Source organism: Tasmannia lanceolata, unplaced genomic scaffold, assembly GCF_043159265.1.
Source record: "Tasmannia lanceolata isolate RefF3 unplaced genomic scaffold, GAP_Taslan_0.1 ptg000008l, whole genome shotgun sequence".
Taxonomy (NCBI): domain Eukaryota; kingdom Viridiplantae; phylum Streptophyta; class Magnoliopsida; order Canellales; family Winteraceae; genus Tasmannia; species Tasmannia lanceolata.
In genome coordinates, this window is record NW_027518685.1 from 35,613,765 (window position 1) to 35,635,689 (window position 21,925).

Here is a 21,925-nt window from a genome sequence, read left to right on the forward strand (position 1 = left end):
TATACCTGCGAAGGTCATCCAACAACTCCCCCTGATTTGGAAACAACTTCACGTAGGGATCCATGGGAACATCAGCCGGCTTTGTTCCTAAGGATCCCATCTCCTCTAATATGTACAAAACATATTTCCTCTGAGACAGGGAAAGACCACCTCTAGAATATGCCACCTTGATACCCAAAAAATATCGAAGATGTCTGAGGTCTTTGGTGCAAAACTCTGTCTGAAGGAACATCTTAAGTCTCTGAATACTTGTCTCATCATCCCACGAATCACAATATCACTGACATACACAATCAACATGATGTAGCCATCATCAAAATGAGCACTGAATACGGAATGGTCCGCTGCACAATGTCTCATACCAAATCGCCTAACAACATCGTTGAATATGCCAAATCAAGCGTGTGGAGTCCGCTTTAGCCAATATAATGCCTTCCGAAGACGACATACATAACCGATCTCCTCCTAAGCAACAAATCCAGGAGGTTGCTCCATGGACACTTCTTCGGAGAGGTCACCATGGAGAAAGGTGTTTTTCACATCCAACTGATAGAGGGGCCAACCACGATTAACGACCAGAGAGATAAAGACACGAACAGACGGTATCTTCGTGAATAGAAAGGAGGTCTCCGTATAGTCCACACCAAAAGTCTGAGTGTAGCCCTTAGCCACCAAAACGGGCTTTCAATCTATCCACAATACTAACTAATAGATATTTCATAGTAAACACTCAACGACAACTACCAGCTTGGGCACCTTTAGGCAAGGGAACTAACTCCCATGTATAGTTAGAGGCAAGTGCCTCCATCTCAGCCTCCATAGCAGAACGCCAACCTAGATGAGCTAATGCCTCTAAGAGAGACTTAGGAAGAGCGTTGGATCTTAACTCAGCTCAGCTCAACTCAACTAAGCCTTTGACCCAAACCAATTGGGGAGCGTTGGATCTGAACTAAAAATCCAAGTTTTGTATTGTCTTTTCCGAAACGGAACATATGAACATTCCAATCTAAGAGAAAAATGGAACGGTCGCCGAATGGGATTAGACAACTAAGGTAGTTGGACAATAGTTTCTTTCTGTTTTTTTTTTGTATATGTGGTTTAGTTTGTATAGTACCATCTCAATTATTTCCCATGTTTCCCTTTATATAGTAAAGCTATTGTTATTTTTAAAGATAAAATAAACAAAAAAATAACATCGTATGCATGAACTGAAATAACTGTGTGTGAATGGAAGTAACATTCTATGAATGAGGGTAGTGATCCAAGTACAAATAGAGTTAATGGGGACTCCTTTGTAGTTTAGTTTATTTTTATTTTTATTTTTTCTGGAATGTTTCCATCATTTTGTATGGATTTTGCTTCTTCTCTTAGCATCTATATTTTGCTTATACAAAATTAGAGGATTTTGGTACTTTATAAATAAATAATCTTACTAATAAATAATGAAACATGGCATGGACTTGTTATCATCTTTCCCAAGACACTATCTTTTGCACCAATAAGTCTCACACTTTGCAACAAAAAAAAGTAATGACTTGCTCAAACTGTTCAAGAAGAAATTTTTAATCTTTTCAAGAGCCTGATTTTAGTCTTTTCAAGAGGCTAAGCATAATCTAAAGGAAGAAACTTTTTCTCTACTTTTATCCAGACTATCAGGATAAAATTTCAAATAGCAAAGGGTAGCATATACTTTAATAGTATCTCCAACAGAAAAGGGCATAGTAAATTGGATAGATAAGCCATTGAACATGTTGCCAAGGATGTCTCTAGCTGCAAAAGCAGTAGCCACTCCTGCATCACAGATTAAAAAAAAAAAAAATTAGCTCCATTTGAAGATGGAAGAACAAAGACAACATCCAAAACTAATTTTCTTACTGAAAATCTAAAAAAACTGTCAAAAAAGTAAAGTACTGTGGGAAGTTCACAACTTCACATGCAAGGACAAATGTCAACAAGAAGACTTTCAAGTGTATCTTTGTATATGCTATTCAACAATGTCCATTTGTTGAACATGTCCTGATCTTAAACATGTCTACAAGGTATTATGATATTACACAGACCAAAAGTTCAACAGCCCATTGAGTGACTCCAAACTTGGCCAAGCCAACTTGGTTTGGCTACCACCCAACTACCAAGAGAAACTCCAATGTTGTTGTTATTATTATTATTATTATTTTTGAATGGCAACTCCAATGTTATTATAAAATCAGGGAATCATTGTAGGTTATTATAAAATCAAGGAATCATTGTCTCGACCAAGTCAAACCCTAAAATCAAAAAGATAAATTTTTAAGTTGAATCCATGCCTTTGGACATTAACCTCAAAGGCAGTGCATCATTCAAATTGATATTGGTTCCATTGGTAGGCTCCCAAGAATTTCCCTTAAGGTAATAAATGTTAGTATGTTTATGACATCCTTATAACCCATTTAAATATGATTGAACCTTAAAAAAAACTAGAGTAATTACATTGTATCGACCATGATTTTAAATTTTGGTTTCGATATGCGTTTCGTACACTTCGAAACAAAAATTTCGCTCGTAATCCGACGGTCTATTAAGAAGTTAATTTTATTTGTCGATCGAAAGCCCTAAAATTTAGGTCGGAATTTAGGGATAACTATTAAATAATTAAAAATCTAAAAAATTGGTCGAAATCCCTAAACTTTCGCATGAAATTTTGGAAATAACGAAATTTCGCACGAAATAGTCACGTTTCGGGTATATGCCCATTTCGGTTTCGGTTTCGGATTTAGGTCGAAATTTAAAAACACGGTATCGACCAAGCCAAAGGAATCAAAAGAATGATATCTATGCTGACTTTTAGTTGTTGAATATTGATTGAGATTATAACGGTCTTTTATTCAAATGATATATTTCCCTTATTATATTTATATTGGTATTAAGTTGACAGAATGAGGGATGTTCTCGGAGAACAGATTGAGGAACTTCAAGGCAAAAGTACAGTTCCTGCATCACTTATTCAGCTAGAAGATGTTATTCCCATTACCCACGGAGTGAGATATTTTCTCCAGAACGGAGTTTTCCAAGAGGTCAGTTGTGGGAACCAAGGTTATCAAAATCGTACGATTTACGATTCAAATCGCACGATTTGAATCGGATCGTATGGCAAACGATTTAAATCGCAACAGTGAATCGTTTTCTGAAAGAATCGTATGATTCACTTGAATCGTACGATTCATTTACAAAGTGTATTTTACCTTATTTTATATGCCTTTTTTAATGTTATGATTCCAGTGGGCCCCACAACTTACGTTAAAGGTTTTAATACGCCTTTTTTAATCCATACGAAGTCTTATTCCATCGAGTAAGGGTTCTGTGAGAAGAAAGAAAAACCTCCGTAATCCATACGCCTCCCCCACTCGTTTCTCCTCCACTGGTCCAAGAAGAAGAAGAAGAAGATATCAGGTATGCCTCAACCCCCTGTTTTTTTCGGATTTTGAGAATCGATTGGACTGAGAACCGATTGGAGTTGGTTCTCAAAATCCAAAACAGACAGTACCTTCTCAAAACAAATCAATTTGGATTTTGAAAGCCTGATTTTTTCTAATGTTCAGGCCATGTTTATTTTCGATTTTGAGTACTGATTTGGAGTTAGGCTCTGTTTGTTTTGGATTTTGAGAACCGATTGGACTCCAATCAATTCTTAAAATCCAAAATAATTAGGCCGTGTGATTGTTCAAAAATCATTTCTTGTGAATTTTTTTTTCCAATCTAGTGGCAAATGATAAATTTTAGGGATATGATTCTAAATTAAAAGTCCCCCTGTAATTCTGTAAATAATACTTGAACTGTGAGTGATTCAATTCTCTTTTTTTCCCCATATGTAATCAGCAATGTAGAAGCTTCAAATTATGAAAGAAAAAATTCTTTTCCAACCGTTTCTAAAAAGCTTCAAATTGATAATTACTCTTTTTATTCTTATTTATAATTTTTCCTATTTTTTATTATTTTTTTCTGATTTTTATATATAAATCTGAAAAATCTTACGATTTACGATTCGACCCCTCTTACGATTTACGATACGATTCCGATTTTCAGAACATTGGTGGGAACCTCCCGTCCTCCATTCACCAAAGCCAAAGGCGACCGCAATCTAACTGGCATTTGGATAATATCACACGTGCCACCCCCATCTAGCTAAACATGTGGACTTATGGGATGTATTTAATTCCCAAGCCCCCCAGCCCACCATGGCTGGCACACTTGCTACCAATTGACTAGATGGACCCTCTTAAGAGGAAGAACACCATCCCAGAGGAAATTCCTTTGGATTCTCTCAGCGTAATCTACGACCTGTGAAATGATGGTCCATCATTCCAAAATGATCAGCCTGGATGGGAAAATACACACTAGAAAGAACTCTGGCCCACACCTCCAACAAGCATGTAGTGGAGAAACATGTAGCTCATTGTCTCACCTGACTCCACACAGTGAACATTGAACCACAATGAGTATATGACGGTTACACAAGTGATCCACTGTTTGTATTTTGTCAAGGAAGGTGGTCCAACAAAAGGTACATACCATGGGGTCGCTGGTATGTGCCACACTCTGACTAGAAGCAAGGTGACTACGTAGGGCACGAGTTGATGGTAGATTGATTTGATGCTAAACTTGTTGGAAGAGCACCAGGTTCAAATCTTTTTATCTTTACCAAACTTTTTGCTGTAATAGGCTTCCAGCATCCCCAAATGTATGGCCACTCGATCCAACTCTCTATCAAAGAAGTCTCCTGAAGTTAATTTTCCATGATATCCTTCCCTCTTCCCATTAGAAACAATCCTCCACTAATGCCGCCATTTTTGAAGTCACTGCAAACAGATCAAGAAACACGTCCTTAAAGGGGGACTCAGCGCACCACTTGTCATACCAAAACTGAATTCTTTCACCCGTGCTAACTCTAAATCTTATCCCTTCATTAATTTTGGGTTTTAGACTCAAGATGTCCCTCCAAACTGTAAGCCCACCATGGCTGTACTAGTTATCAGAGATATCCAGAGGCCAATACCACCCCATATTTGGTTTCTATGACCTTGACCCTGGACCTCCAAAGCCATTTCCCGACATTAATACTGCAAACTAGAGATTTGTGCCTGTTAATATTTAGCCAGGAGATTTCCTAAATGTAAGACAACAAGGTATTGAGGATGGATGTCTGAGATTCAGAGGCTTTAATCACGATAACTAATATCATCCATGTATATGAAGTGGGGCATAGCAACGCCACACAGCCAAACCTCGATACAATTGAGAAAGGCTATCTTGGCTGCTTTAGATAAAACATAATACGAAAGGGATACATGATCACTATTAAGATATGCCAGTGTTAACAAGGTAAGTTATAAAGTAAAAAAATTTATGGACAAAAATGCCCCCTTTTTAAACTAAAACTAAGATGCACTTGTTAAACAAATAAGGAGATTTACGTGACTCATCAACCGAGTCTTTTGAGTTGAGGTGACTTTGCTGGGTCTCAGTAAAAATAGAGTTACATTGTGACTTTGGGGTATAATTGCAAGCAATTGATTTGCAAGCAAGTCAAGTTCTATCGATTGAGTTCAATTACTAGGTATATTTTTTTGAATGATAGCCAAAAATATTATTAAAAAGAGACCGAGATGGTCAAAAGAACAAAAGATCAAGAAGAAGCAAAAACTAGGACCCCAAATTATAAGAAATCAAGGAGGAAGGGAATCAAATAGTGCTAAAGTATCTTTTGAAACTCCTTCCCTTGCAAGACCATCTGCCATCGAATTAGCGGATCTTCTCACGTGTTGAAATATTGTGGGGGATGAACCAATCCGGTCGAACAATTCATCAAAAAACCTATCAAATCTCCAAGGATGATTATGTGACCCTTTTAACAACCGATTCACATTTAAGGAGTCTCCTTCTACCACTAAGGAAGCCAATTGAAATTGCTCCACTAGTTTAAGCCCTTGATGAACTGCGCGTACCCAGGTTGCTAGAGCGGGAATCGAAGGCTCCCGGAATGGTCGGAAGCGGGAATCGTGAAGTTGCCGGAGAGTCACCGGAGATTCGCTAGGGAGTCGTCGGGGAATCATCGGGAATCGTTGGGGAGTTGGGAATCGCCAAGGAATCTTTGGGGAATCGCCGGCGAATCGTGTTTCCCAAAAGTGGGAATCATGTTTTCGGAGAATCATAAACTGCGATTCCCAAAAGTGGGAATCGGGTTTCAGGCGAGTCCGAATCGGGATTCCCAGTTTTTGGGGATTCGAGAAGATTCCCATTTCGGATTCACAAACCGGGGAATCACAGTTCCCCACTCCCAAGGAAGAATCCTGCTTCCTTGGCGCATACTTCAGCTTCAAATGCATCTGCTTCTCCAACGGGCCCTGCAAAGGCCCAAATTACCTCCCCTAAATCGTTTCTCAGAACACCTCCAATGCCTGTCGGCCCTGGATTTCCCAAACTTGAACCATCGACGTTCAACTTGAGGTAGCCGGGAGGAGGGAGGCGACCACTCTTGCATCACTTTTTACCTTGGCTCAACGCTAAAACAAACTTCTTTCCACCCTTACCATAAGTCGTAAGCGGAAACAAACCAAAAGGAAGGAAGGATCTTGACCTAAGCAATTGTTAGAGCCACGGCTTTAACAAAAAGGAAGGATAGGCTCTTGGACACCCCTTTAAAGATTCTTGCATTTCTTTCTTTCCAAAGAACCCACAAGATTGCTAGTAACGACATGTTCAATTCCTATATACATTATACATGATATATTATAATTTTCAAAAATTGTAATAAAGACAAATTACGACCTTCACATGGAATTCATTAAGCAAGTTGCATATTACATATCACAAATCACATTGTTTGAAAAAAGGACTTTCTATTCAATGGTAAATCCAAAACCATCTAGTTTTATTAGTTTTTCGAAGGTGACCAAACAAATTATTAGGGTTATTTCTATAAGTGGGACCTTTATATGCCCTAATTAGTATAATATCAAATAAATGCACTCATACGTAGGAGACATCCATGAGCAACCCCTTAATCACTTCTAATCATTGAACCTAAATTGTGGAGAATAAGGGGAGACAAAAAATTTTTTTTGAAAGGTGACATAATTCATTAATACTCAGAAAGCATTCGGGACCAGAAGTCCCAGCCTGCATTACAAGAGATTAACATATATTGGCACGGGCATACCTGAGACCAATGCAAAGTAAACCTTCCAAATATGACATGAAAACATAAACTACCCCCTTCCTTTCTTTACTAGCATGCCCTCTTTATCTTATCCATTGCATTTCCAAAAACTTTCATTGGTACCCTTCTGAAGCTTGCACAAAATTATGATTAACCTAAACCAAGTGCCTCTGAACTATTGGTCTGAATATAAATCTCACACTCTAAAATTGTAATGATCCTTATACCTTTTCAATCAAAAATCACTCCCACCATGACACCTAAGCCGCACACTTCTTTAGTTTTCTTTGTAGCAAGCTGGAGTTCCATACTTCCATAGTATACTTGTATATACACTCCAGCTTGAGGGGGAGTGTTGGAGAGTTTAGAAGGGTAGATTAGTCATTACGTGTATGTGTGGAGGGTATTGTTATCATTGTACAAATTACCCTGGTGGGCCTATATATACATCATTTACATGGGAGGACTCCTTAGTGGAGAATCTCTCATCTTCTCCCTCACTCTTCTTTATCTTCTCTTGCCATTCTAACAAGTACATTTTTTCTCTTGCCTTGAATTAGATCACATCCAACGCTGTAGGTAGTCTGATTATTCAATGTTACAACTTCTCTTGCTCACCCCCTTTGCCCTCTCCATTGGTTCATACAAGTATCTTGTAGCTGATCCCTAATTGTAAACTAAACATAACACTCTAATAAGAAGCTCTAAAATATTCCTTACATCCATTGCTTCCCTCCATTAGGTCATGTGATGTTTGAGCTTAACCCCACTTGAAATCATTCTACAAGTCATTGCTTTCCATTCAAACATTGGCAGTGTTAAAGTATAAAAGATAAATAACGCCTTTCTCGAACAACTTAAGCTTTTGGAGAAGTCGGTAAGTTAACATGGTATCAGAGCCAAAGGTCTCAAGTTCAAAGTTCAAACCTCCCGGATAGCAAAACTCCACATGCGATGGTCGACCCAAAGTGGGACCACATGTGCCACGTGTTTGCCAAGTGGGCCACACGTGTGGGGGAGTGTTAAAAGTATAAAAGATAATAATGCCTTTCTCCAACAGCTTAAGCTTTTGGAGAAGTTGGTAAGTTAACAGGCATTATAACTATAAACTCTTCTCTAGTCTCAGTATGGACTAAAACATAAAAACAAGTATTTAGTGGGAACTATGATGGGTAGTAGCTATAGTCATGGCTTGGCAGTAACAACTGTGGCTTAGTAGCCACAATCCAGAAAGAAGGCTTTGCAACTAGCAACACAATGGCTCTGCGACAGACCACACAAAGGCTCCATAACCATCTAAAGGCTCAAAAGAAGTCCACAATAGTCCATAGTCCTACACAGCAGTTAACAACGTGGCAATAGATCATACGAGATGATGTTGCAGCCCACAATAGGGCACAGCATCTATGAAAAGAGGACATCAATCTCACAAACATACAGCAGTCCACAAACAAGAAACTGTAACAGTCCACGCTTGATAAGAAAGTGCAACAGTTCACATTAAGCAACCATTCACCCTTCATAAGAATACCTTCACAGAAAATTTCCGTAACACATCTTCTTGACCAACAAGAACATTCTTTTGCACAACAATCCAAAATCCCACAGGTTAGCGCACAAACTAGGTAGATGTAATAGGAGTGGATTAGGGTTTTGAGAAACTAGGTAAATGGTCTAAGTTTCCAAGAAGTAGTATAAGGGTTTAAAATGTGTATAAAGGAATGATTTGGTTAAAGATTAGGGTTAGAAATTCACTCACGCATAGGGTTTTGGTTAATGTTTTGGAGAGATAAGATTTAGATGTAGGGTTTAGTACTCGAATTTGGAGAACTAGAGTTGGAGAACTAGGAATTAGAGATTGAAAAGTTTTTGGATAGATCTAGGGCAGATGCTTAGGTCTGGAATTTCGAATATATTTGGAGAGGGTTTTGATAAAAGTGAAGAACTAGGGTTTATAAATCTCGAACAGAATCTAGGCTTTCAAGTTGATCTAGGGTTGGAGGATGGAAAGAGGGTCATCTAATGATGGTCCCTATCAAACTAAAGAAAATAAACTAAATTAAACACCTAAAGAGTCGCATTGAAACATAAAAAGTTACAGTGAAACGTAAATATGATGGGACTCCTAACACTATAAAATAAATTTATTTAAGCATACATCGTATAATACCCTATTTTTCATTTTTTCTCGAAATGCTAAAAGATTGACAATATTTAGTTCACTCAGAAGTCAAAATAATGCATTTTTTCTTTGTGTTTCGATTTTTTGAATATACCATATAAAAATTTATCCAAAGCAAAAGGTTATGTTTTTGTGAGAAAACATTTCATTTAAATGTTTTGCTAACTATCATTGGGGCCTACTTCTTGGATGGTTCTAATCGTTGTGTGGAGTATGTACAATTCATGTGTATTATGTAGATTGGGCGAGCAATAGATTTGGGAGGTCTTGAACCAAGTTTTAAAGTGGAATTTCAAATTGTGTCTCCCCTTAAAAAAAATTACAGATATTTATCTGTTATTCTTAATATATAATTGAGAAAAAAGAGAAATGAGTCGTGAAGGTGAGGGAGGATGGTCGGAGGATTGGCAAGCTACTACTGTTCCTACCACAACTTTAGTTGGCGACAAAAATGTAGAAGGTGCACGCAAGTTAAAGCAGAACTGAACTCTCCCTCTGTAACGTTTTCCAGGGGTGGGAAGAGTTCCAATAGGAAAATTAAACTAAGGAACAGATCTGGTGTGTGGTTCTACTCCCCCTGTAAATATCTTAACTTCATACGGCGGGATAAGTGCCGTTGGGGCCAACAATCTGAAATCCCCTCAAAATGGGTTGCCCGTGGTAATTCATTGCCTCGTCTAGAAGTTAATTGTGAGGCGGATAGCCGATGGCCTGATTCGGTAATATACATTTTCTTGAGGGTCAAGGAAGTCCAGTCCTTTCCATTTCCAGCAAGGAAGTGCTAACATGTATGGATACTCTAAAAGCTCGTCTTATAGAAAAAAGAAAGACAGTATTGGGACCCTGGAAGATCTCTGGTTTTGGGCACAAAAGGCTTGGGATTTTCCATCCTTGGTTTGCCCTTGTACTTTGGTAGAGGGCGAGATCCTTTTCATGTTTGAATCTGAAACCCAGGCATCAAAGATTCTTGCGATGGGATTTGAAGCCCTAGGTAATCAATTGATTTCTCTCTCACCGTGGAATAGGGAGTTTCTTCAAGGTGAGAAAGCCCTTTGGGTTAATTTTTATGGTATCCCTTTGGGTTAATTTTTATGGTATCCCTCTGCACGCATGGGCTGTTTCAACGGTGGAAGCTATAGGGAATCTCTTTGGTAAAGTATTGGAAACCAAAATGGAAGGCAACCATCAACATTGTATGAGCTTCGTTTCGGCCAAAATTCTTGCCCCCAGGTGGCATTTCCATGTTTCTTGTGTTAGAATTAGAATTATTGATAAGGTTTACTCCATTGGGAATGAGTTTCAAGGAAAAATTAATAATAAAATTGGTGACCAATTCTCTAAAAACCCTAGTTCCTTGGGATGTGCTGGTTTGGGCATTATGCCGTCGATGGGGGGCTCTCCGCCAATTCATGGTGTGCCGTTGGTCCTGCAGACTACTTCAAAATTCAAATCCAAGGATGGCGTTGAAAAAAAGCTAGAAAAAGGTGATAAGGGACCTGCCGTTAGGAGTGTTGGTCAGTCTTGTGTGCCCCTAGTGGGGCTCGAGAAGAGTAAACCGTTTGACTCTACAGTCCTTAGACGGAAAGTTGCTTGGTCAGACTTACCCAATAAGGATAGAAATAAAGGTATTTTCTCTCCAAAAGCAAGGAACACCTTCATTTCCCGAGCCTCTAACGGCGTTAATCATGGCCTAAATTTTAATGCTATGGTGGCAAGATTAGGAGATAACCTCCTCACACTTATTGTTGAGAAACTTTTGGATGTATCTTTGGTAGAGCAAAGAAGGAAAAATAGTAGACTCTTAAATTTCCTCAAATTTTATTCCCGGTCACCCAGGGTAGGACTTGCTTCAGGTTAAATTTCCTTTTGATCTTTCTGGGGGGCTTTTTGGTCTTGTTGCTTAGCTTTAATTACTTTAGGCCTCGAGTAGTGTTTAGACGTTTGCTCGCCTTTAGGCCTCTATATTGCTTATCGGTGTTTCTTGAAGTAGCCCCTAGTCTCCAGTTGTTTTCTCCGCTGGGCGATTTCTTGGGTTCCTGGTTGACCTTAGTTCCGGTTTTAATTATAATCCTTTGAATATGGGAATTTAGGTGATTCTTGTAGTAGTTCCGCCTCCTTGGATGGGAGGAGGTGTTTATCTTCAGAGATAATGGTTCTTGAAAACATTCTCAGAAGGATTCAAGAGATGTCTTTTGATGAAGAAAAGGCCGCGATGATGCACCCTTTGCCCAAAGAGATAGCCGATGATTTGCTTCGGAAGCAGTGGAATATTTTTACACTTGAAGCTCAGGAATGCCCGTTTACCTTATCGTGTCTTACTGGGTCAAGTGAAATTAGGGTAATCTAATTGCCTCTTTTTGCGCATCCTTTCTTTAAATTCCTTTTGGCTGAAGAAAGGGATTTGAGGAGGCTTAATTGGGAAGCTAACAAAAGCGTTGGTATCCGGCAAGTGGAGGAGAGGATTGCCGAAAGAAAATCCCTAGTCGTTTGGAGCGGGTTCCGGAGGAGCTTCTCTTAGAAACGGAAAACATAGTAAAGATAGCAACGACCACAAGACTACAGCAGCGAGATCAACGGCCACAAAAAACACCGAGCTCCCCCTGAATCAACACTACCATCAAAGCGATCACTACAGAGCCTCCCCCTTAATCAGAGCACACCTACTAAATCTGCAAACCAATAACGATCGAACGGAGGCACCTCAACAGGGAAATAGCAACGAAGCACGAACAAAACACGCACACCAAAGGTGCGCATAGCTGGCAACGACGAAGCACGAGTAGAGAAAAGGTGAACAAAAAAAGGGCAGGATTTGATTCATAAACTCCGCACTCATCCTCTACGGACCACCCTGAACCCCTCCCCCAATGCAGAAAGCAGCAGCGTGGAAGGCCTGAGATTCCATCTTGCTTTCCTCTCTTAGCTTCTTGTAGAACATAGATTATTTATTATCGGGTATTCATATCCCACCCCATGAACATAAACTCAATCTGGAAGTCTCGCAAACAGCTAGTTGAAGAGGTATTCTCATGTACTCACTTTAGGAAAGATTCTCTACTCTACGGGAGCTAAAGGGGATAAGGCGGTAAGAAAACAAAGCGCCCCTCTCTACCAACATCAAGGCACACAACTATATTCTAATTCAGAAACTAGGTAAGCATTTTTTCTACCACTTCCTATACGATTTCTGGTAGAATTGGCAAGCACTTTTATAAGAATGAGAGGATTAGCAACGCGAGCAGTGAAAGCAAGAACTAGAAGAGACGGGACTCAGAAGGTTGGCATGTGTATGGCTTCGAGAGCGGCGGAGAAGAGGATTTAGACGAAACTGCGTAAAGCCGAGTTACCCCAACTGTCCAAAAAGGGCTTAGCACAACTATGGGCATTAAGGGAAGGCTTCTCAGTCATTCAGGCACGTATGTTTGGAACCCCTGACAAAATTTATACTTCTTGACCAACTACCTAATACTATGCAGGCTCAGAGGATACGCCCTTACAACTCCCAAGGTATAACAGTAGACTATCCTATCAGGATAGCCCGACTAGAATACCAAGGGAGGGGGGAATACACTACTATTCTCAAATCAGGTATTGAACCGTCTCTCCCTCCTGCTGCAACCTTTGCCTCTATCTCTACTTCTGGGTAGAAGTCCAATCACCAGAAGGTGAGAGGAACCATCAACCAACTAACAAAAAAGAGTGATAGAAAATCAGCCCACAACAACAACCAAACAACAATGGCCACACATCACGTCACCTGGACAACAATGCAGAAAGCAACGCTAACGACCGGGCATATAGCCACCAACAACGACAAGGCTGAAAGCTACGCCAACAATTGGGCATATAGCCACTGTTGAATAAGGTGTATTTAGACCAGTTTAGGTATTACTTGTAGTGTTAGGGTTATTATTGTCTTTGTACTCATGTTGCCCTAGGTGGGCCTGTATATAAACATCATATTCATAAGGAGCTCCCTAGTGGAGACTCTCCATCCTTCATTCCTCTTTTTTCCTCTCCTCTGACCCTAATCTCATTTCTAACATGGTATCAGAGAAAAGATCGATGGGAAAGGTAGAAGGAAAGAAGAAGAGTCTATCCTACGCATGCCATTGTCACTATCTAACGCGCGAGTGTTCTCTCTTGCCACGCCATTACTTCATGTTGTTATGAGTAAGTTTCTTTTTTCTTTCCTTTCAAAAAATCCCTAAAATCTCTCTGCTACTAACTTTCTCACTCCACGTACTCTACCTCTCGTTTCTTTTTTTGGGGATTCGCAAACCTATTTTGAAGAAAATCTCTCCGAAATCCCTATTTTATCTCCCCCATTTAAATCTCTCTCTCAATATCTTTTCTCTTCTCAATTCTCTCTCTCTCTCTCTCTCTCTCTCTCTCTCTCGATATACTCTCTCTCTCTCTCTCTCTCTCTCGATATACTCTCTCTCTCTCGATATACTCTCTCTCTCTCACCATATCTCTATCTACGGCAAACCCTTTTGGGTTGCCGTAAATCTCCACCAAAAAAAGAAGGAAAAACCTTGCTGTAAAACCCATATTTCCCTCTGTTTGCTGTAAAATCCATCTCCTTTTTTTTCTTTTTGTTGTAAATCCCCAAAACAAAAACAAACAAAAAAAGTGTCAGATTTGTTTTTGGATTCTCCTCCACTCCCCAAACTCTAAATCTCAACCCTAAAATCCCCAATATCTACTCCCTAAGACCTAAATCTTTCCTTTCTCTTTTGAATTCATTTGTGAAGAAATCTTCTTCCCAAATCTCTTTCGGCTCTCTACTCAAAACTCTCAATGACAACTCACAATCCTAAATCCCCTTTTGGACCATACTTTCTCACCAACACCATCCCATTTGGCTTCCCCAAATGTCTCCTAATACACCCAAACTCCCTCCAAATCTCTTTATTATCTCTTCCTTTGGGCTGTTATTCAAGACGCACACCAAGTGTTCGATGAAAAGTCCGAGAGAGGTGTGGTGCTTTGATTGTCTTATTTTCATTGCAAGTTGAAGGTATTCGACCTTCAACTTGAGGGGGAGTGTTGTCATTGTCTTTTCCTTTGTAGTGTCTTGGGGTTGTCCTTTTCGTGGTGTGTCCTCTTTATGTTGTCTTCTTGAGGGAGTGTTGTTATGTTGTTCTTTTTCTTGTTGTTGTCCTCTTAGTTGTCTTCTTAGGGGCCAGTTCTTCCATACCAACTAAGCTGCCCGGCGCTGCTATTGGCATAACAACCGGTACACCATAGGTTTGCCCAACCTAGTCCTCTCGTACTAGGGTTGAGTGTTGGTGTTGTTCTTCATGTTGTCTTCTTCAAGGAGTGTTGCCTTCACGTATTTTTTTCTTATCGTCTTCTCCTGTTGATGTCTTGTGTTGTCTTGTAGACTCCAGGCTCATGTAGTTTCGCCCGAGGGGAGTGATGTTGTGCTCCCTAGTCAGTCTTTGTCTTCTCGACTTTATGCCTGATCCCTTCTTTTCCGGGCGATGGCTTCCATATCCTTCATCGGTCGGCTCCATTTCAGGTGATGATGTTCATGCCGTCGACCTAATCTCCAAACGATGGTTTCCCCATCATGGTTGGTAGGGGTGTTCATTATTCGGTTATAACCGAATAACCGAACCAAACCGAACCAAATTGATTTGGTCGGTTCAGTTCGATTTTTTTTCTTTTCGGTTCGGTTTCGGTTATTTTTTTTTGGAAATTCAGTTATTCAGGTTCGGTTATCTCAAAAAAAAAAATTCAGTTAACCGAATAACCGAAATTATGGATAAAACCATTATTTTTCTAAAAAAAAGTGCTATATAGGCACTCCGTAGGATGAGCAAAAATGTCCAATTGATTGATCACAACTTAATTAGGTTGTGCTCAAAAACTCATTTCGATAGGATGATCCTAGCCCTCCGATCCAAACCGAGATTTTGCTTTTTTCCCTCTTTTTCTCCCACTATTCGGTTATTCGGTTATAACCGAATTTTTAATCGGTTCGGTTTTGGATTGGTTTTTGGAAATTTCAGTTCGGTTTCGGTTATCGAAATTTGATAACCGAAATTATTTCGATTATCAAATTTGGTCTATTCGTTCCGGTTATAACCCAACGAACACCCCTAATGGTCGGTTATCATTTGTCTCCTTTTCCGTGCGATGACTTCCATATCCATCATTGGTCAGCTCTCTTATAAGCGAAGGTCTTTTCCCGTCGACCTCTCTTTTCCAGGTGATGGTTTCCCCATCATTGGTTGGCTCTCTTACAGGCGACGACTTCGTTTCCCATCAACCTTCTATCGAGGCAGTGGTTTCTCCACCGTTGGTCGGCTCTGTTCAGGCGACGGTTTCCTCGTTGACCTCTCTTCAGGCTACCATGTACATGCCGTCGACCTTGTCTCCAGACAATGGTGTCCCCATCGTTGGTCAGCTCTCTTACAGGCGAAGGCTTCGTTTCCCGTCAACCTTCTTTACAAGCGGTGGTTTCCCCACCGTTGGTCGGCTTTGTTCAGGCGACGATTTCCCCGTTGACCTCTCTTCAGGCGACCATGTTCATGTCGTCGACCTTGTCTCCAGACGATGGTGTCCCCATCGTTGGTTGGTTTATCTTCTCCCTCCTTTTCTTCTTGTCTTAAGACAACGATGTTCATGCTGTCGACCTTGTCACCAAACGATGGTTTCCCCATCGTTAGTTGGTTATCTTTCTCCTTCTACTCCTTATCTCCAGGCGACGGTTTCCCCGTTGACCTTATCTCTGATGGGTTTCCCCATCAGTGGTTATCTTTTATTGGCGCTTAGCTGGTGTTCCTCCTCGTGGTGCTTCGTCGTTGTTCGTGTGCGAACCTTTAGTGTGCCCTCTTTTTTTCTCGATGGATTGTTGATATTTCCTTGTCGAGGTGTCTCTGTTCGATCCTTCGAGGTTTGCAGATTTAGTCGTTGGGCTCTCATTTAGGGGGAGGCCCTGTTCTGATTGCTCTCACCGTAGTGCTCCTTCAGGGGGAGTTGTTCCTTTTTTGTGGCCTCTGATCTCTATGATTGTAGTCTCATGGTGGCCACTATCTTTTTTGTTATGTTTTCATTATGTATTTACCATACCAGCTTGAGGATGAGTGTTATACCAAGCTGGATGTGTATGAGCTTATTGTACTTTTTGATGTATGGTCCCTTTTTTGTTGTATTTTTAGTTTGTTGTAGTTCTTTGTAGCAAGATGTAGTTTCATAGTATATACACTCCAGCTTGAAGGGGAGTGTTGAATAAGGTGTATTTAGGGTAGTTTAGGTATTACTTGTAGTGTTAGGGTTATTTTTTTTTAAAGATGGCATATTTCATTGATATTATGAAAATTATAATGGGGACCAGGAGTCCCAGCCTGCCTTACATAGAATCAACTAAAAAAGTCCAGGGCGTACCCTGGGCCAAGAAGGTTAAATAAAAACAACAGAAATCGAGACCCTTTCTTCAAGCACCGCACCATGGCCGAGACTTACATCACATTCAAAGAAGCCTTGCCCAAACCATGCCCAACCGCCTGCCCCGCACTGCAGATATTACAACCAGAATCGTTCATCATCCTCATATAATTCCCTCAAACCCCAGCATTTCAGTAGCACCAACATCACCATATTGATTGACTGATCACTTCAAACAGAACTTCCAAACAACATTGCCTCGACTAGCGAAAGACCATGGTCTCTCAAGCTATAGATATTCTAACTCTTTTCTCGGCCCACCTAGGGGTTTAATATTACCTAGAGCAGATATTGACTCCTACAATCTCTCCTATGTACCATTCTAACAAATTACATTAGCACCAACCAGCAGAACTGAAGCCAGCTTCATAGGTTTCACAATTTAAGTAACCAAGTTTCAAACTTCCTTTAACCATCTCCTTTTCCGCCTTTCCTCTACTACTTAGAAACGACCAAAATAACCATGTCTAGGAGGACTCCACTAGTAGACAATTACAATGTTCCACAGTTAACGAAATCAACTTACCTAGATACTTCGGAAGTCAATAAGCAATGAACCACTAGTGCAATTCAAATCAGTAACCTCTTAGGATAGGATTTTTAATCTCATATTCCAGTTTCTATTTCAGCCTCCTTTGCTCTTTCTTTTTTCTCCTCTGCGTTTCTAGCTTTCATTGCAAGGAACATTTCTCTAGTCTTTCCTAGATCCTCTTGGTATGAGATTCCAAAGACATCTCCAATTGCTAGAAAATCATTGAAACCCTCTGGTTCAGGGTGACCAGATTCCTCTAAGTTAGGCGATATCAATACACCCTTTCCTTTAACATCTCTACTAGACTTAGTAGACTTCACAATTCGATGATCGTCTTCCACCTCTGAATTACCTTGCGCCAGACCCGAATCAGCAACCACGTTCTCGCGTCTATTTTCCAGGCTTAAAATCGCCAGTTGTTTCTCCTCCTCCCACAACCACCTTCGGGATCGTCTTTCTTTTTCTAAAATCTTATTGAATATAAGGTAAACATAACATAACAAATTCACTACCAAAACATATGCTAACTGGTTAGCATATCAAAAAATGAGGAATAAGGCGGAAGCTCAACGGCAGGATTGGGGTTTTGCTCGACGGAAGGATTGGGGTTGTCCGAGGTGTAAATACCAAAACTTCAAATGGCAGAAGCTCTGTAGGGTCTGCTATGGTAGAAGAGACAATAGTTCGGTAGTGACACCTCTGTCTCAAACCAAATCTTGCAGTCAACACAACCTAAGAGAGGAGAAGGTCTGGCCAGATTCCGGCAATACCCTTATCACCAAGACGAATGGAATACCATCTGTCCTGGTCTCTGGGAAAGAGATTGAGACGAGACAACAGATCTTAAAATCATGCCTAATTGGTCGTCTCAAAAACCATGATGTAGGGCTGGAAGACTTACGGACATGGGCGAAAGGGTTTTGGAACCTTCCTACCTTACCAAAGCCCTCTGTTCTCACACCTCGAGAAGTTCTTTTCATGTTTCAAGAGGAGCACATGGTAGCCAACCTAAAGAACAAGGGGGATAGGGCGTTCGGTGAATACTTATCCTCTCTCACGGAGTGGAACCCAAGTTATCAACAGGGTGCTGAAACTATGTGGGTTAGATTCACTGGAATCCCCCTTCATGTACAGGCCATCTCAACGATGAAAGCCTTGGGCTCGTTATTTGGAATGGTCCTTGAGACATATATGAAAGGACACCATGAAGACTGTATGAGTTTTGTTTCAGCAAAAATCATTGCCCCAGCTTAGAAAATGGTATCTCTTTCCAAGTAGGGGTTGAACCGATTGCAAAAGTCAACGTTGAAACTCGGAGCCCAGGGGAAATAGCTTCAATCCATGCCGGGTCTCGGAAGGGATGCCGGTCTGTGGAGAAGAGATGGACTGACGATATTCTGATGCATGAACCTACCGGAATATTTCATAAAAGGGAATCGGTGTCATTGTTGAATAGCTCTGGCAACCGTACCAACCCCAAAGAGAAGACCGTTGTATCGGTTCCCACGTGGCAGCCTCAGACACGTGTGAGTGGCAAATCCCATATATCGGCTCCCATGTGGCAGCCTCAAAGCTGCGCATTGGAGGACCCTAGTGAGCCCTGTGATCCACACTGAGCAATTTCAAATTTCAAATTTCAATTGCCCTGACAAAAGCGGCTGGAAAAGTGACTAGACCAAGCATAATGGCAGCAATGCATCCCAAACCCTCACAGCAAAAGACCTTCCTGCCCTCGGTTCACCCAAGGTTAGCGAATAAGGTAAATCGAGCTTTGGGCATCCTAAAGCAAGGCTTGAAGCATAAGAAAGGAAAACCAAAGTGACACCTATCAAAACACCGGTCAACTAAAGGAAGAAAACAAAGTAGAGGGGTTGGTCAAAACCAGAAACCAAATGATACAACCAATTTTTCCTTTGGAAGTGCCTCTCAATCTTTACCGAAATCTTCGAGAAATCTGCTGTGTCCTAGAAAAAGGGTCCCGCATGGACCCATGGCCAGCAAGTGGTCTCTGCTTGAAGAAGTTTTGAAGCCTTTGGAGCACGTCCCCGCTCCCAATGAAGATAGGCTTCCAGAACATTAGGGATTAAGAGTGGATAGAAAATTTCGGGCGGTGAAGGACTTTGTTGCGAAGAATCAGTTAGACTTAGTGGCATTAATCGAACCAAAATTAATGGGGGTCACAGATGTCACTATTAATAGGTCCTGGGGGATGTGAAGATATGGGTTTTATTTAATGGGAGAATAGGCCAATTTATTAGGTCTGTTCATATTCTTAAGCAAAGGTAAGTAATACCCTTATCTGGTGGTTAAGAGAATGGCTGCTTCTTCCTCTACTTCATCTGTTCCCCGTACCTATAAGAGACTACGGAGAGTGATTCCAGATTACACGAAGTGGTTTCAACATCGTCAATGGGTTCGTAGCCTGCAATATAATATTACAAAGCCTCGGTGGAAGCCCCCACCGTCCCGGAACAAGTTAAAGGGATTATTAAGCGTCAGTGGAAGCAATTTCAGGAAGACTACAAACTCATTGCCGAAGAGTTTTTCCCTCTAAAAGGTACACTTAATTTAAAGGAGTTTTGTACACCGATGTATAAACTTCCTTTTTTCAAGGCTGGTTGGAATATACCAATACCCTGCGACGACTTGAATGGGACGCAAAACGAACCGTATGCATTCGCAAGATAGCAGAGCTTATAGCTATACAGAAGAACCCGGTGGAAGAGGTTCCCTATCCACAGTTTGCTCGGATTTTTTCCCGGATGATATGGAACTGGAGTTAGACATCAGGATCCTAATGGTGGAGCTGAGCGAATGTGCGTGATAGTATTAAGCTAAGGTTCGTTTTTTAAATTTGTTTTGGAAATTGATGGATGGTTTTTTGGAAGCTGAAACATAGAAAAAGAAGAATAATGAATTTTTTAATAGTTTATACGGATGATACACTAGTGGAATTTTAATATTCTTTTTTGGAAGAAAGAAAGGTTTGATGGAAGCCCACCTATGGAAGCCCGGGTGGGAGTCCTAATACTGGAAGAGATATGGGTGCTTCTCGAAAATATATGGTGTTTCATCTGAAGAGTAAATGGTCATCGAATGTGCAGGAGTGATAGTCCCAATGCTACTTTCGTAAGTCAGGGTATGCCCTGACTTGCCCTTATAGATGCTATGTAATGTTACTAGGGACTTCTTGTCCCCTTTGTATCTTTCATGGTATCAATAAATATATGTCGCCTTTCAAAAAAAAATCTTATTGAATATGGGCAAATTAAGAAGAGGCGTGTAAAGTTTTTCCTCGCTATTCATGGTGGATAGGTTAAGAGACATACTCGAGCTTCGACTAGATTCTTCTATTTCTTTCATCCACTGCTTCTTAAGAAGAGATAGTAACACCTCATTAGGGGTAGGCGATTCCTTCCTCGCCAGCTTTTCGTTATATTTAAGATTTTTTTAGAAGATCAACGTCTCCATCCTCCAGGGGAAAGTCACCCTTGGTCCCACTAATTGTAGCCCGAGATCGATCTTTACCAGACATGCTTGACTTAGGCGCGGTATCCAAAATTTTCATACTCAAGTTTTTTCTTTCTGAATCCCTTTTTTCGATACATACACTTTTAATCCTTCTGTTAAATACTGATAGGCCACCACGGGTAGCCAAGATGCAACCGTCCTACCCGAGACCTCTGCTCAATTTACCTTTACCCGAACGTGTGCGCTTTTCATCGAATCTCTTACTTTCCTTGAGGAACCTATTTTTTAATTTTAAAGCCTTTAGCTCCTTCGCCGACTTTAACCTAAAAGAATCCACAATATCTTTTCTACCTACCTTTCCCTTTGCGCCACGTGGGACGGAATTTAATGTCTTTGGTACAATCCTTGCCTTAAGATGGCCCTCAGCACCCCTCAACGTAGCCTCCCTACTTTCTGATGGGCCAGGGGGGCTTAGAGGGGATAGGCGGGTAGGTGGGCAATTCAAAATTTAAAGCGGGGTCCACCAACGGCTCTTTTCCGCGCCCAGGGACCACTGCCACCTTTTCCGGTGAAAAAACAGCCGTCGGTGGGCCTTTATCGGTGGAAATCTGATCAGGTTCCTCCAAAAGTGCCAAATTGTCTTTACTACTGGATTCTTCCACCACCGACATTGCCGGAGAATTTATACTATCCTCAGACACCACCTCAACTCCCACTGAATAAATGGTGGAATCTACCCTTAAATTAATGGATGGAGGAATTGATTTCCACAGGGGGAAATGACCAGGGCAGAGGCAAAGGTCAAACAATGATTATGATTCCCAAAGAGTTGGGAATCATAATCATGTAGTGTTAGGGTTATTATTGTCTTTGTACTCATGTTGCCCTGGATGGGCCAATATATATACATCATATTCAGGAGGAGGGCACTCTCCATCCTTCACTCCTCTTCCTCTTCCTCTCCTCTAACCCTAATCTCATTTCTAACAGCCACCAACAACAACAAGGCCGAATACAACATAAACGACCAGGCATAAAACCACCAACAACGACAAGGCTGAATGCAACGCAAACGACCGGACATATA

At 40.8% G+C, this 21,925-nt stretch overlaps 1 protein-coding gene across 4 annotated transcripts in view; it reads right to left on the reverse strand.

The window, feature by feature from the left end:
* LOC143885284 (mechanosensitive ion channel protein 1, mitochondrial-like) overlaps positions 1-21,925 on the reverse strand; it is a 79,576-nt gene that overhangs the window by 24,836 nt on the left and 32,815 nt on the right. For all 4 annotated transcript variants that reach the window (XM_077389377.1, XM_077389376.1, XM_077389379.1 and 1 more), the window contains exon 5: positions 1,691-1,791. In XM_077389377.1, coding sequence (XP_077245492.1) covers positions 1,691-1,791 — 101 coding nt within the window. The remainder of the gene's footprint in view (positions 1-1,690; positions 1,792-21,925) is intronic.